The sequence below is a fragment of the Lepisosteus platostomus genome, chromosome 8 (assembly GCF_059453375.1).
Source record: "Lepisosteus platostomus isolate fLepPlt1 chromosome 8, fLepPlt1.hap1, whole genome shotgun sequence".
Lineage (NCBI taxonomy): Eukaryota > Metazoa > Chordata > Actinopteri > Semionotiformes > Lepisosteidae > Lepisosteus > Lepisosteus platostomus.
The window spans coordinates 37387225-37403269 of NC_142618.1; the positions used below are offsets into that span (position 1 = coordinate 37387225).

Consider the following 16045-nt stretch of genomic DNA (forward strand, 5'->3'; position numbering starts at 1 on the left):
CCAGAGCAGCTGTCTACTTCGCTCTATGAAGCTCTCTCTCACCACAACGTAATCATTGTGAATGACACATGGAAAAATCTCAGCATTAGAAACAAAAACTCACAGCAGCCTAGAAAAATAAGTCTCTTGTCAGACACTTAAAATGCAAGATGAAATGTAACAGACTGGTAAAAGACTGGTCCAAACTGGCCTGGAGACTGGAGCAAGGCAGGTCAAAACCAGAGAAAAGACAGTGTTCCCTCCTAGCAGGAGCCCTTGAGACTTAGCTCAGCTGGACTGTGGATTCTGGACCTTCAGCTCAGACGGCTGCAACAGCCCTCAATGCCTGAGAAGAGGCCTTCACTGAAGCTGCCCTGCACAGCGCACACTTAGAGGCCATGTCTCCAGCGGCAGCTTGTCCTAGATCTTTAAATCACCATTTGTTTCACATCAAGTTTTATTCCTAAAAAAATGAAATGAAATAGTTAAATTTATATAATTATTTTATTTAGGCCATTTTGTTTTGCCAATTTCTATCTAAAAATAACTCATTTGATTTGCTTCAAATACTAAAAATAAAAGTACAATTCTTAAAAAAGAAGGTCACAGGAGGAATGTACAAAGCATTTACTGGACCACCGTAAGTGTTATGTAACAGGTGAAAAACTACAAAGAGAAAATATAGGCAAACTTGTTTAACATCACAAGGCACAGAAGAAAATACCTATGAAATATACTTTTTATGGTTGGTGCAAATATAGTGCATTCAAGCATTTTCTACAAAAAAAAAAAAACAATTGGCTTGGTATTAAACCTTTTAACACTTTCAGTGTGTTCACTAAGCCAATTTCCTTGATAATACAATGTAGACTGTCTGAGTGAGTGTTTGAAGTTCTGGATGATGACAAGATACTGACATAAGCATATACCCCCTTACTTCCTATGCACGACTGTCTTCTCTCCCCTTAAACAAAAGCTCTACATGTATTTCTAACACTATATGTTAATCCCAAGACCACACAGCCCATTTATTACATTCAAAGAGCATAATACGTCCAAAAAATCTAAAAAGGGTCTAGGTTTTCACAGGGACACTAGACCATATGAAATCAATCCTCCACATTGATCATGATAAAATGTACTAACTGTTGAATAAATAAAGATATCCCACACAATGGTTAAGAATGACATGGCCTTTTTTACTCCTTAGCATTACCAACTGAACCAGTCTGCAGTACATGGTACTGACTTAAAGAGAGAACTACAGACTTCACCTGTGGAAAGTCTTATACTGTACTTTCTACAAAGAGAGGTCTCTTATCTCTGGTATCTGTAGTAAGGGCAGACAAGAGTTAGTGTTCTCTTTTGGTACTTTGATTAAGTGCATATAATAAAATACAGCAGTATGATATCCAACTCTACAAGTGTTTTAGAAGAATATCTTGACATCAATAGTAATCACACAGTAGTGCTAATAGACTGCTGTACTGCAGAACACCCAGTCCTATGGAACAAACAAACCAATATGGCTATTGTAGTAGGGAGCACGCAATACTATTCCTACTGAAAATATTTCTGACTCTCCTGTCCAGAGCTTAGCATTAAAATAATTTATTGCTTTAAAATTCAACATTGTATATGGACTATGGCTTAAAACAATAGTTTTAATATTTAAAATTATCTTCAAGTTTTTGGTACCAATTATTCCTGTTGATCTTTGTCCAGATTCTCTGAAGCCCCTGCCACTAGACAAACGCAACTGGCAGCTCCATCGTTCCAGAACCACACGAGGAGAGGGCCCGTCTTTCAGGCCTGACTAGGACCTGTCCAGCAGGGACACAACGGGGGACCCCTGTGGTACAGTCTGTTTTTCTGCAAGCTTAAATCGGGGTGGGGAGGGGGAATTGATGATCAGCTGATAGCCAGGCTTTCTAAAGCAGTGTGAAAGGGGAACAGACGCATGCTTCTGCCCTGCAGCACATCTCCATGACTTCAAAGAGCTGCGCTCCGGTAAGCGCTGGAGTCCAGCCAGCAATGCAGTTCAGATAGTGAGAAGCAGAAGAAGAAGTGAAGAGATCACTTCAGTACCTTCCTAACTCTGTTGAACCTGGAATGGGAAACTCCACTGCTGTGCCATCTCTACAGAAAGATGTAAAATCCCAGGGGAGAACTGGAGGAGGGAAATATATTGGCGAATGGAATTAAAAATTGCTGTTCCACTTCGCCACAGGATTCCAGAACTTCACACATTCCCTCAGAACACTCCTGGAAAGAAAGGGCTCTGTTCACACCTCTGGAGGAGGTAGAGCAGCAGGCCACTAACATCCACCACCAACACGACAGCAGCCATAAACCACTCTCCTTCAAAGAGCTTTAAGTTTCTTACTTGTTCTGTTTCATTTCTGTTACACATTATTTTCTGATGTGGTTTCTGCTTAGGTTGCTAATTGTCTTGCTTCTCAAACCTGAGTGACAAGAAACAACAACACAGGTAAGAGGATCTGTATCAGAGATAAATGTACACCTGTAGTGTTTTACCAATAGGTAATACACATTTCATCCCCTGTACCCTTTCTAGCAATAAATGTGAAAGCTAACTTTCTTTGGAATATATATATATATAAGTGCTGCAACATAACATAACATAAGCCAAAACAATTCTATACTGTCACATGATAAATACAACAACAAATAAAAAGCAAATGACACCAAGCCATCACTGTAATTCATTACCATTGAAGAACCACAATGAATGAGATTAAATGACTGTGGCCAGGGCCCCCTTACCACATGAAAAAGCCAAGCAGATTTGTAAGCAAGCGTCTACATTTCAAACTCAGAAATCAAAATCCAAGGAAAGCCAAGAGTGTATGACACCAGGTCACTTAAGGAGCACCACGCTGATGAACTCAGAGCTCAATTTTCCAAGACCAGCAGAAACAGCGTGAACAGAGCCCTCCGTCCAGGCACGATTGCCAGAGTCTTTCTCCTCTCTTTAAGGCAGATGCGGATTTCCCCACTTTCTTTGCAACAATAGATTCCTATGTACTGTAAATAGGGCAACCCCGCTCCTGCTCCTGGGAACTCATTGCCCAGTAAGTTTTACAGGTCACAGTTAAATCACCTATTTCTAAAGGCCTGTATGAAATTATAATCAATTGCAATTTATTTTTAAATGAACTTACAGATCAAAAAACTTAACCCCTCAAGGACTAGAGTTCTTTTAATTGAAGAGGACTTGCTTAATCGATCAGTAACTTCCAAGTGTTCTCAGTCTTTAGAAATGTGTGATCGAGTGACCTTTAAAACCTGCTGGACTAGGGCTCTCCAGGACCAGGGCCCTGCTGTCCTGAACCAGAGGTACCCTGGAGCAGCCCTGCCCTCAAGGAGAGCTCCTGCCAGAAGACTGAAGATTACAGCATGTCTGCAGCATAGACAGCCTTCAACACACAACTGTTTACAAACATTGGTCACTTACAACTCCAGGTGAGTCACAAAACCCCAAGAGAATCACTTAAAACCTGAAGTCAACATAATGTGCTGATTCTAAAAACAAATGTGAAAACAATTCTCCTTGTGCGCATTACTCTCTGTGCAGTGGTACATGATTCGGAGGCATCTGGCCTGTAGTCCTTTCAGATCCCAAAATGGAAAGCAGGCACCAGAACTACTAAGAACTACATTGTGCGCTAGCCAGCTACAGTTTCCTATTGCTGTTTGCCTGAATACGACCCCACCACAGTGTTTACCCACACTCCCACCTCGCACACCAACAAAGACAAGCCTGTAGTGCACTACAAACAAAACATTGCACGGCTACAGGGAAGGGTGAGTGATGCTGGAGAGATATATGGGTCTTAAGATACAATTAAAAAATATTGAAGAAACCCTTTCTCCTAAACACTATACCCTCTTGTGTAACTCCTTTGATTTTTTCCAAGCAATCAATCATTAAATTGTGACAAGTTCAACCACTGTTATATATATTGCAATATTTGGGACATCTGGTACCAATAAACACAGATATTCTAATGCTTGTTCCCAGACTTTATAGGTTTCAAATCTAACTGAGGACCCAGATAGCTACTGTACCTGAGCTGAATGGAAAATTCAAAATCAACCTCTGAGGGATGATTTTGCACATTTGTCCAAAAATTCCTTAAAATATTTGCAACAAAATCAAATTGCAAGTTCAACTGCTTTAAAGATCACGATTTAGCATGTCTGGAAACACGCATGTTAGAAGTACAGACAATTGGAACAACATGTGCAATGCACTTACACTTAACACCTTTCTCTCACAGGGAATATTAAGATTATAACAACAATAAATCCATTTGTATAGGAGAGTACAGCAACAAAGCTAATAATCTGAGCCCACTGATTGGATTTTTACAAAATGCAGCTCTATATGAAGGAACACCAGGGAAAATAAATCAAGCTACTTTTACAGATTTCTTTTAAATTTCAGAGAGAGGGCTGAGCTCTGTAGCCTTTCGTCACCCCTGTAGAATAAAGTGCTTCTGCTCCTCTTAGTGCTGTGAGGTGTAGGCCGCAGGGTGGTCCAGCTGAGAGCAGCACGTCTTAGCAGCTGGACTTACCAGTGTACAGCTCCCACCCAGCACCGAAAAACACACATCACTGATTAGAGACCAATCAACGCCAGGAGGAGCGGGTTGCGCTCAAGGTCCTCCAGTCTGACTGGGATTTATGTTTCAGGCTCACCACAGACCATTAGTGCTTAGGTTTAGAGTCCTTCCACTTTAAAATGAGCACCTCTCAAGCAGAGGAGAACTGTCCAATTATCTCGCACAGTTAAGCCCTTCTTCACGAGGATTTGTGCAGGGCCCTGTACAATATACAATGCCAAAGCAGGGCCCCACCTTGCCGCTTCGTTTCTTGCTCAGCACAGTCACACACACTGCTTCCAGGATCCTCAGATTAATATGGCAGGACTCTATAGCTGTTGCTCCTGATGACACTACGACTTGCAATCGAGCAGTACCAAGAAAGACAGACTTGAACGGGTCCTGTAGAGCCAGTAGAATTATGTAGTGCTGGAGAGGCCATTCCTATTGCTGGGACTGCTAGGATCATTAACCCCTGTGCCCACAGTCACCCCATTCTTGCCCCACACTTGATCCCCCACCACCAGTCAAAGACTATCTTGCCACCCTTGACCTCTATTATCCCCTTGGGCTATCATTCAGCTAATAAGCAACCATAAGTCAATTAGTGTAACCAAATGATTGTAAAACACATTGCCTGCAAAACAAAAAGTCAAAGAACAGTAACAACAAAAATACACATATACAAATGTACAGGTGGGGTTGTTCCCTGGAAGGCGGATCCCTGGCTTCCAGATTGGCAGGCTGGGTGATTGGCAGGCTAGCTCACCCAGGAAAGGGCTGTGGGATGTGGCTGCTCACACTGGCATGGGCATCTCGTTGTACTCATCCTGTCCCTCCTTTTCATCAAACGTGGGCTCTGCCTCATCTGCATCCAGCTGAAAATACATTCAGAGTATGAGACTGACAGTGTTCAAGGCCCTTTGTTTCAGGTATCTGGTTCTGTTCAGCAATCTGACTCTACAGATTTTCAGATTCTGTAATTTGTTTCATAAAATGAAGAAAAGGCTGCTACTTATTGCCACATCCAATTGTTTTCACTCTGCTGCCTGTATGAGCTTTATTTAGTAATGATAGTTCTATGTAACAGGAAAGAAGTTCACAACCTAAACCATTCCTGTTCAAAAGCCACTTGTGTAACTGTCTACATCAATTTTCATATTTGCTTTAATCATATGGGAATCTTCACATTTCTCATACAAAACACAAACCAGGGCTCCCGACTAGCTCAACAGGCAAAGCTACTCGAGTGCACATTCAGTTCCAGGGTTGCAGGTTCAAGCCCATCACTTCACTAGCTGACTGTGATCAGGACTTCCCAAGCGGTGACACACGACTGGGAGATCAGGGTGGAACTGGCTGGCTCTTGGCACTCCCTGCAGCTTCCAGGGGAACTAGCGGTCATGCAGTGCTGTCAGTCCAGGATGAATTCACAAAGCCTGAATAACTTGACCTCAAAAACCAGCTGCACACCATGCTGAGACCTTAGTTGTCTTCAAATCATTGCCAATACATCACCAAGAATAGGTGGAATATGTTGCAGACACATGTAAAAGGTAAACAAGCCTGAAAAAAAACATTCAGATTTTCTGTCTCAGCTTGCTTATTGCAGTAAAGCCAAAAACAGAGAAAGAGCTTTGAATTGTGACCAAGTCCTCTGTAACACAAGTAGAAGTAGGACGTATATATATCTTTGAGAAACAAATAAGCAGATGCTGTCTGAAGACAACCCTGCTGCACTGTTCCACATGTCACTTACACATTGCATCTCCCTTTCGGTGAAAATCCGGGACAGCAGGAACATCTTGACGGGCACTGTGAGAATGAGGACGAACGGGAAGGCCAGTGAGGCCACAGTGGACATCACTGCCCACAGCACGGCCAGGCACACCACCTGGATTCCTGTGAACAGGTGCATTCGCAGAGTGCGGACCTGGCAGGTGGAGACACACAAGTCAGCTGAACAGCACATGGCATGACAAGAACATCAGAGCAGACATACCGGAAAACAACACAGCAGGAACTCAGCATCCCAGTGGATCATTTGCCTCATCTCTTTTACACAAACGTCCCAGTTAGTTTCACATTTGAATGTCCAACTGGGTGGAAATGACACTCAAATGAACTTGGGTTCAAATCAAGTCTTCTTCATTTGTGTAGGTGTTGATCTACAGACCACACTCACAAAACCACACAACTTCATCCATCACACAGGGCTGAGATTCTCCAGAGCTGAAGAGTCCTTTGCTTTTCTTCCCACCAGGGAAGTTAACTCCACTATTTATATTTGTAACTGGTTTAAACTGGGGTCTGAACCAGCAGGATTCCTCAAGGGCCAGTACAATCCACTAGCTCTGTCCCTTCACCGTTGAACTTATCCAACTGTGCCAGTCTGTGTTTTTGACCCATATTTTAAAATCGTGTGCTGTCTGGAAAGAAGTGGAATAGGATCCATTATTTTAAACAAATTTTGGCTCACAAACAGACTGATAACAGCCCAGAGCTGGGAAACACTGCTCCTTGTAATAAGAGACCAGCCCCCTGTATCCCTGACCCTAGGGTGCCCTCTGACCTTTCGGACAAAGATTTGGTCGGGGTGGTACTTGGGGGGCATGAGCAGCAGCAGGATGCGGTCGTAGAGCTGGATGCCATTGAGTGACATGACTCCCATGTAGAGGAAGATCCCAAACAGCACAGCGATGGGGATCTGGCGCAGGAGATCTCCGATCACAATGGACAGACCTGGCAGGAGAGGAGCAGCAGAACAACTCAGGAGACACTTAACTACAACAGATTCTGTGCTAGGACTGGAACACTGTTCCAACAGAAAAAATCTTAAAGGTATGGAATAAGCTGCCAAGCCACACTGTGGCTAAACTAAAAATGCTAATATGTAAAAATTCCACCTGATTCTTAGCAGAGAAACAAGGAATAAGGATTAATTCTAACTCAATGTGCAGTAACTTTATGATAAAAGTTTGGCAAGCAAAGAGCTTTTCCATTGATTTCCCAGATTGGAGGACTTCGTATCTCTAAATATTTTTTCACTCATGCAGGACATTGCATGCAATAAAAGAAACATTACGAAAGACATATTGTCTCCTACTCGTGCTATTAACCCAGTAGGACAAATTTGGAATATTAAAGCTGGCTCCCAGAAATAAGCAATCCAGAAGGATTTCTTATCTGGTTTACTATTACTCACTTCACTTTGGTTCAAGATCACATGGAAACAATCATGTAATAAGTGAGAATGCCACCAGGTGTCCTCATGTGAAAAATCCTCCTGGTCTTCCTCCACAAAACATTTTGACAGAAGGTAAATAGTTGCTACCCAGACTGAATTACTGTTTCTTCTAGACAAAGCAAACCACAAACCAGAACACACAAGTGGACCCTTGACGAAATGCATTTAAAACCAAGGATGGAAGGCACTTCTTCACTCAGCAAGTAAGTGGAGTATAGAAGCTACATTGCCATGTGGTTGAAGCTGATACCTGTCAAGAGGTGGCTGGGTGAGACACTTGAATCAATAAGCTACTAACTACCAAATGGACCAAGTGACCTCCTCTCGTTTCTAACTGTTCCTTGTCTAGTGGCGAAATCTAGTTTTCATGGTATTTATTCCTCTTTCCGAACAATATATGCTCCTCCTCAAATAGTGGCCTACTGAATACTCAAACCACATTTAACCATCCTGAACCCAGGGGCCTGTGCCCATCCACATACTGTGCTAGGACTTACCCACAAGAATGGCCACCAGCAGCCCCGTGACTCTCTGCTCCTTGACCTCTTGGATGCGGGGCTTGTCACCGGGTGCCACGGCCTTGCTCATAACGGTAAGGGCGTTGGCATGGGTGACAGAGCGCACCGTGGTAGCGGCCAGCCAGGGTAGGCCGAATAGCGCTGAAAAGCCCCCCACCGCGACGATGATTAGCAGGTCCAGATGGAAACCCGAGCCCTTCACCAGCATTCGCTCCTTCTTACTGATGATCAGCCTGAGAGAGGGAGCGCAGGGCAGAGGGCGATGTTGAGCACCCCACCAATACTTTTTGGAAGAAGTTATGTAAAGGTCTGTAAATTGTTCATATTTGCTTTACATACCCTTTTATTTTGATGCAGCTCTTCCTTATCCTACTAATTTACTTGCACCCACTTATAGTGGCAACACTTGTGTAACCATTACCCTTATAGTGAAGCAACAAGAAGTTCAAGGGGAGCAACAACAGAGGGAGACAGAAAGATGGGCAGCAACTCACGCGGTGATCTGGGTCTCCATGAAGATGAGGATGAAGACCAAGATAGCGGGAAGGATACTGGCCACCATCATCCAGATGGGGAACTGCCCATTGGAGCCCAGGGGGTCGATGAACCAGCCACGCTTCTCCGGGCTCGTCACTGAGAAGCCACTGGGCACACTCAGTTTCTGTGCAAAAACACCACCACCAAGTTTCAGGATATCTGAGGCAATACTGGAGCAGTCTTACCTACACAAAATCACAGACTGTAAAACCAGTGCTACCAACTGTTGTTGGAGTCAGTATTACAAAAATAACAGTGTGTGTTCGGGTGCACAGGCTTAGTCAGGGGTCCTGTGTGTAGGTGTGTTACCTGAGTGTAAGTATCCCGGATGCTGTAATCCACCAGGACCATGATTAATATGGCAATTGGAACCCCAAAATCACCAATCACCCTTCGGATCTGTGGGATGGGCAGAATAAGCCAATGAGGACATTGTTTTTACAAAACATGTTTCATTAAACCTGGAATAGAATTAATCTATGAATCACATTCCTCCATACAATAGGTAGCATCTTATTCCCGGTTAAGGCTGTGGCAACCTGGAGATGATCCAGGAAGTGTAGGGATAAGGCAGGACCACACCAAGGAAGTGATGCTCCTGCACTGCAAGGTATTCAAATTCACTCACAGGGACAATGTGAGACACCATCTAACCTAGTTAACATGTCTTAGGAAGGTAGAAGGGAACCTGAGCATGCAGACAACCCAAAGAAATCTAGGAAGAATGTGCAGAACCTGTACAGGAAGCAGCCTGGTCTGGTATTAACCCAGGAGCCATGTGCTGATTGATGGAGCAGTAGAATTAGTACATACAGTATATATCACTTACAACCTGTCTGTTCATAAGATATAAACACACCAGCAGTGTACATGAGGACAGTTAAGAATCCTACTTCACTTAATTTTTCAAAAAATGTGGATTTCTTAGAGCTGAACATATTGGGGGAAAATGTGGTATAAATATCGTAGTATAAGTCTTACCCTGCCAGGGAAGAAGGCGCTGTTCTTGAACTTGCGCAGGTAGAAGGCGATGAAGAAGGTCCCGGACATCAGCACCAGGGACAGCAACGCCGTGTTGGGCTCCCCTGTCATCTTGAATCTCTTTGTAGAAGCGGCAGAGCTGTTCCCCATCCCGCTGCTGGAGAGCTCTGACCACAGCCCTTCTGTCCTGTTGTCTGCTGTGCTGTTCTCCAGGGAGCAGCGCCGCAGTGGGTGCTCCTGGAATATCTGCAGACAAGAAGACAATGGTTTGAGATTAACGCCACAAATAAAACAAAGGACCTTTAAAAGATTGTGTTTATACTAATTTAGGCCACTAGAGGGACAATCCAGAGATGGTGAGAGAGAGCTAAATATTTGCACCAGGTCATGAGAGGAATCAACTCCAGCTGACTGCAATATGATTTCTTAATGAAGTTCCAACACTCGACAGGCGACTGTAGTGGAAAAGGTTAAAGTCTTCTGGAGAAAAAGAATCACCACAGCTGCTGTTGTGTCAGGGGTGTTAATGCAGCTTGCTGTCCCTAACCAAACAGGATCAGCTGGTAGAACAGGGTTCAGACTTATAGGCTCCGGTAGGCTGTTCTGGACTGGTTCTGTATTTCTCTGTAAAGGGCTTCCCCACCATTTCCTCCCTCAAACCAAACCCACAAGACACTGTCTCCCCATCTTATTCCTATACATTACTTATTCTGAGTCAAACATTCACACCGAAACGCCTCCCAACACAGTCCAAATGGGCCATTTTTCCCTCTTTCCCTTCCCCACGGCTCCTGCCCTGACCTTGGCCAACTTTGAGAAGGTTTCGTAGATGAAGATGAGGGAGATGAGGAAGGCGAAGATCTCCTGGGTGAAGCGCGACACAAAACGCACCAGGAAGCTGCCCTCAAAGGCCACAATGATGAGCACAATCAGGATCAGCCAGAACCCGATCCACACCCGGCCCGTGAGGTACTCCATCTCATTTGCACTGCAGAACTAGAGGGGATAGGCACACAGCCAAACCACACAGTCAGAAAGAGCTGTGTGCACAATTCAAGGCAGAGAAAGGAAGGATTTACAGAGGTCTGGTATCACTATGAAACATTCAGTGCTTATTAAACAAATAGTATAATTCACTTATATTTTAACATTTGTAAACCCTGTAGAACCCTTGGGATAATGCCAGTCAAGGGAATTAGTACTGCTGACATAATAGTGCTTTTGTTGCTACTACACAAAAATGTCTCAGTAAAACATTAGTCACGCAGAGCTTTGCTTTAATAAAATGTTCAGTTCATTTAATTACTTATTGTATGTAAACACAGGTTAGTATTGTGTATTTCACACTCCTAATCTCACTTGTGCAGGTGCTTTTTATTCCATACATAATTTCTTAAATTACATACCCAAAGAGGGGCCTTTTGTGACAAACTGGAGGAAAAAGTACACAGAAAATCTCTTTAATTCTCAGACAACTAGCAGAGCAGCAGATTGCCGCCTGTGTGTGTTTACTCCTGGTCCTGGATCTCAGTGAGTGAAGAACAAGGAAACTGCTGGGATTATTATTGAGTCAATGCTGGGTGCTGTTCAGATGAAAGCTAGTGGCTTTTCAGGTCCAGCAGTGAGGACCGCTGGGGTGGAAGAGGGACTCACAGAATAGAAGGCCTCCTCAAAGACCAGCAGGGGGCCAGAGAAGCCCACCACCAGCAGCGGTTGAGCCCCCAGCAGACAGAACAGCAAGCCCTGCAGGGCCGTGGCCACAATGAGCTCCGACACACCAATCAGCCCATCTGTCTTCTCTCCTGCACAAACAGAGGAACACAGAGACAGTCACTCACCTGCCCATACACACCCTTTGGCAGCTCTATAGTTATGTGTTTCCCAGCTTACATTCTGGGATTCCACCCTAACAACTGTGAGGACAACAGGACATTGCCCACAGCTGTCTACGTCAAGATCAAGCTAGCTGCCATCTTGCCTGAACCTGCCATCCTCATGCCACTAACATTCTCGGGGACTAGCAAGACAGAGTTATTAGAATCTGGAAGAAATCAGAATTAAGGGCTGTCACTAAACGCCCAACACCCTCTCATCCCCAGCTTTCCACTATCATATCTCACACTTCCTTACTCAACATTCTCCTCAAATAGTCTCTCCCATCTTGTTCATCCCCCAAGTCCCACCATTCTCATCTGTGCACACACAGGGCTCCCTATGCTGACCAGACTTCCTCTGCTGCCCTCGCCTTCACCATCCCAACAACCCGGTCCTCCTTCAAGCTTTCACTCCAACACCTTATCTTCCTCCTCACCCAGCAGGCCCCCAAAAGTGATGGCGGGGGAGAGCGCAGCGAAGTAGATGAAGACGATGGCCGCCATGCACTGGGCGTTTAGCGCGTCCTTGAAGTCGCTGGCGTATTTCGGGTAACGGCGGCAGGCATCCCGGATCAGTCCGCCGAAGGGGCGCCCGGTCCGCTGCAGGGGGTCATCGCCCGGCTTGAAGGGGGTGAGAAGCGCCTCTGTGTGATGGACAGTGGGAGGGAGACAGAGGGAGAGCAGGATTGACAAAGAGGGGGAAGAGGAGATTGAAAGAGGGGTGGAGAGTGAGGTATAAAGAAGAAGAGGAAAGTTAGACAAAGAAACGTGGCACTTGTTTTTCAACAAGAGCCTGGGCAGCCCTTCCTGGCCAGGACAAGGTGAGGTTTTAAATAGCAGGGCCAGCACTGAAAGTGTTCTTAACTGACTGTCACTGAATCACAGGAATCAGGAACCAAGGGGATTAGCACTACTACATCAGCCAAGAGAACCTAAAACAAATATCACTAAAACATAGTATCATAATAGTTCCCTCGCAGGAATAAAGCAAACAGAAAAATCTACTTGCCTATGGGCATCTCAGTCAAATTATCAATTTTTTATTTCAAGATCTTTAAAATCACTTTCATATTGGTTATATTTTTCACATTTTTTCCACAATAGTTAGAAAACAGATGCTCCCAACTTGGCAAATCAACTGAAAAGAGTGAGAACAGGTTCTGGAGAAGATGACATCTCCATCTACCTTTCTCCTCAGGGGTCTTGGGCTCTTTGGCTAACAGTTTGACCTCTTGCTCCTCCCTCTTGCGCAGCATCTCCCTCTGGAAGCGAGCCACGGAGCGCAGCAGCTCATCGCCGCCCACCTCCGAGGGCGGCAGCACGATGCTACAGTCCAGGAACTCGTTGATGGCATTCAGCAGGTCCTGGCGGTCATCTGCCAGATAGGCGGCTTCGTGGAAGTGCTGAACAGGGGAGCAACACAGACAATTCCAGTCAAAAACTCAGAGACCAAGCCAATATACTCCCTAAACACCCATAAGCCTATTTTCCCCCACCCACACACCTGCTCCACAGGGCAAACCCATCCTAATATTCTCCTCAGTTCCACACAAACGTATTGGTTATGGAATCAGTAACCAATGTGAAAATGTGTAGTGGATATAAAATTCATTTAACCAGGTTAAATTAAGGTTTTCAAGTATATTAAAATTTTCCACACGGATGTTTGCGTTAAGAAAACAATAGTCCAGTATATTCAGGGTGATGTATGAAAATGCTGGTCCCCTGGTTGCCTATAATTATGGTTGGCATGACTGCAAGAGGAGACCTCAGTGACTTTGAAAGAGGGGTAATTACTGGGGCTCTTTTGGCAAGAACTTCAGTGACCAGGACAGCTCAATGTGCTGATGTTTGAGAAGCAACAATGTCTCAGGGGATACATCTTTCTCCGAGCTGTGTACTGACATCACCAGCAAAGAGCAGCAGTGAGTGGCAGTACATCTCCACGCAGTATGTTCAGAGGACTCATATTTCATATTCTTGAAGAAAGAACAAGTGCAAGTGGCACCAAAGTTAAGAATTGTATAGCCCTGAATGTTTGATTCCAACAGTAAAGGGTGCAATGGGTGAACTTGTTGCAAGTACATTTCCCATGGGTTGAGTGGACACATTTCTTTCGAAGGCTAGGTCGATTCCAATCATTACATAATGGCATTTAGAGATGAGCTTTACCCATGTTGTAGCATTTCGTTCCTGCCTGGAGGAGTGTCTTTCAGAATGACAAAAAACTCAACGGAGCTCTTATGGGATTTTCTGTAACAGTGCCTGAGACAGTTTTCCTCCCACATCACAGTTTTGAGTTGATTGAGTTGATGCTTAGAGACTATGCCATATCATAAATAAAGCATGCTGTCTGCATGTGATTGCCTTATTAAGTGGCACTGGCACTGCCATTTTATTGTACATCCATAAGGGTGGGAACCGTATCTTGCAGCCCGTAGGTTTCCCTCTCTCATCCCACTCCCTCTGCTGCCTCTCTGCTCACCTTGTCAGACATCAGTGTGGAGATGGAGCGGCCAATCTGGTGGTAGTCCATGTTGGTGCAGTCTGGTCCCAGCAGAATGAAGAGGAATCGAACTGGAACGGGTACCTCCAGGACCGATTCCAACTGTACTGCCTCTTGCAGGCGTACAAATGCCATGGTGGGCTGCTCCAGGAAGTCCACACTGCCTACAGGGGGCGATGATTCATGGTCAGTGCGTCAGTGTTTGTTACGTCGCTCTGGCAGCAGAGCAAGAGACACTCTTCTTTCTCTTAAAAAAGAGAGACCTCACTAAACAAAGCAAACTGTTAAAATGTAACTTTTCTTTTTGAATACCTGGATAATCTCCTCTTTTAGTCTTATCATTCTGAGTTCCTTTAGCTTGTCAGTGTAGGTCATTCCCTTAAACCCTGAACTGTATCTGGTTGCTCTTCTCTGGACAGATTCTGGAGAAGCAAGAATTTCTACAACATAGTTCCCAAAATTTACATATTTTAAATGAGGCTTAACTAGTGCCTTACACATCAACTGATTTAAATCCTACACTTTTAACAAGATATCCTAAATGTCTGTTATACCTTTTGCTTCCCTACATTACCTGGAAGATGAGTTAACGCAAACACCTACACTTGTCTACATTAAACATCACCTGCGTGGCATTTACCTTGTCTTGAATTTTATCTGAATATTTTTAAAATTTCTACACTGTTTCTACAATCTCTGCCAGTCCTCTTACTTTGGAGGCATCTTCAAACTTGACTAGTTTAAAAGCTATACCACAATCTAAATTACTGACGCCAAGGGAGCCTTCACCCTTTATCTGTACTGTCCATTAAGCTATCAATCCACATACATTTCCATGAATACCTACCGCCAGTTATCTCAGAATTAATCTCTCATGAAGAACTTTACCAAATATCATTCTGAAAATCTAATTACACCACATTGTACGCCCTGAGTGAGCCCACTACTGCTGTTACTCCATCAAAGAGATGACACAGCTCTTCACTTGAATCTCACTTCTCACATTTCTCCCCCTTAAGACTGGAACTGACACCAAGTATGCATAAAAAGTAACAATCAAATGAATGATATAGTTGTATCAAATGGCTTATAGTGAGTATGTCTGCACTGAGCAGAACTCTCGTTATAATTATCTCTGCCTGTAGCGTACACACCCATATAGAAAGAAGCACTCCATTATGTTGTGCACATGACCTAAGTACTGTACAAGTTTCTGCAGACTTGTCTCGGGAGATTATTTTGACTCCCCTGTAGTAGATGGACTCACCCACAAGTACCACTGTAGCCTCTGCGTTCTCAGGGATCTTCTCCAACAGCTTCAGCTCATGTTTCGACTTTGACCGGTGCATGCCCACTGACGGGGGGGCCTCTTTCTGCAACAGCAAAGAAAGCACATAGCCTCCACCACGTTTCGCTAGGTCTATGATATCCACAGGGCCGCATTACAAAACATAAGAAATATGAAATACAGCCTTCCCTCGCCGATAGCAGAATTCTCCATGCCGACCATGGGAAAAAATTGCTCTTACACGGTTCTCCAGGTGGAATGCCATTCTTTTGCTATTATTTATTATTCATAACAATTTAATTACAATGTTTTATTACTTTCATAAGTTTAATCTAAGTCACATTATGGTATCTGGAATTTTTAAAAGAAATCTGCCATTTGTTAGCCATGTTTTGTTAGTGTAACAGAAACTGTGGGAAACTAAGCCCCTATTTTGCTCGTACACACGTTTTTACCATCCAACCACAGTGTTTTCTGGAATGTAACT

General features: G+C 44.1%; 1 protein-coding gene across 9 annotated transcripts in view; it reads right to left on the minus strand.

Moving 5' to 3' along the window:
* Positions 1-464: 464 nt before the first annotated feature.
* Positions 465-16045, minus strand: part of slc4a2a (solute carrier family 4 member 2a) — a 104836-nt gene continuing 89255 nt past the window's right edge. For all 9 annotated transcript variants that reach the window (XM_088643298.1, XM_088643297.1, XM_088643299.1 and 6 more), the window contains 13 exons: positions 15538-15643; positions 14250-14434; positions 12951-13167; positions 12202-12408; positions 11544-11692; positions 10692-10886; positions 9891-10136; positions 9219-9308; positions 8867-9033; positions 8352-8605; positions 7180-7349; positions 6367-6540; positions 465-5485 (listed from right to left, as the gene is read on the minus strand). In XM_088643298.1, the coding sequence (XP_088499424.1) occupies positions 5405-5485; positions 6367-6540; positions 7180-7349; positions 8352-8605; positions 8867-9033; positions 9219-9308; positions 9891-10136; positions 10692-10886; positions 11544-11692; positions 12202-12408; positions 12951-13167; positions 14250-14434; positions 15538-15643 (2241 nt within the window). In that variant the 3' untranslated portion in view covers positions 465-5404. The remainder of the gene's footprint in view (positions 5486-6366; positions 6541-7179; positions 7350-8351; positions 8606-8866; positions 9034-9218; positions 9309-9890; positions 10137-10691; positions 10887-11543; positions 11693-12201; positions 12409-12950; positions 13168-14249; positions 14435-15537; positions 15644-16045) is intronic.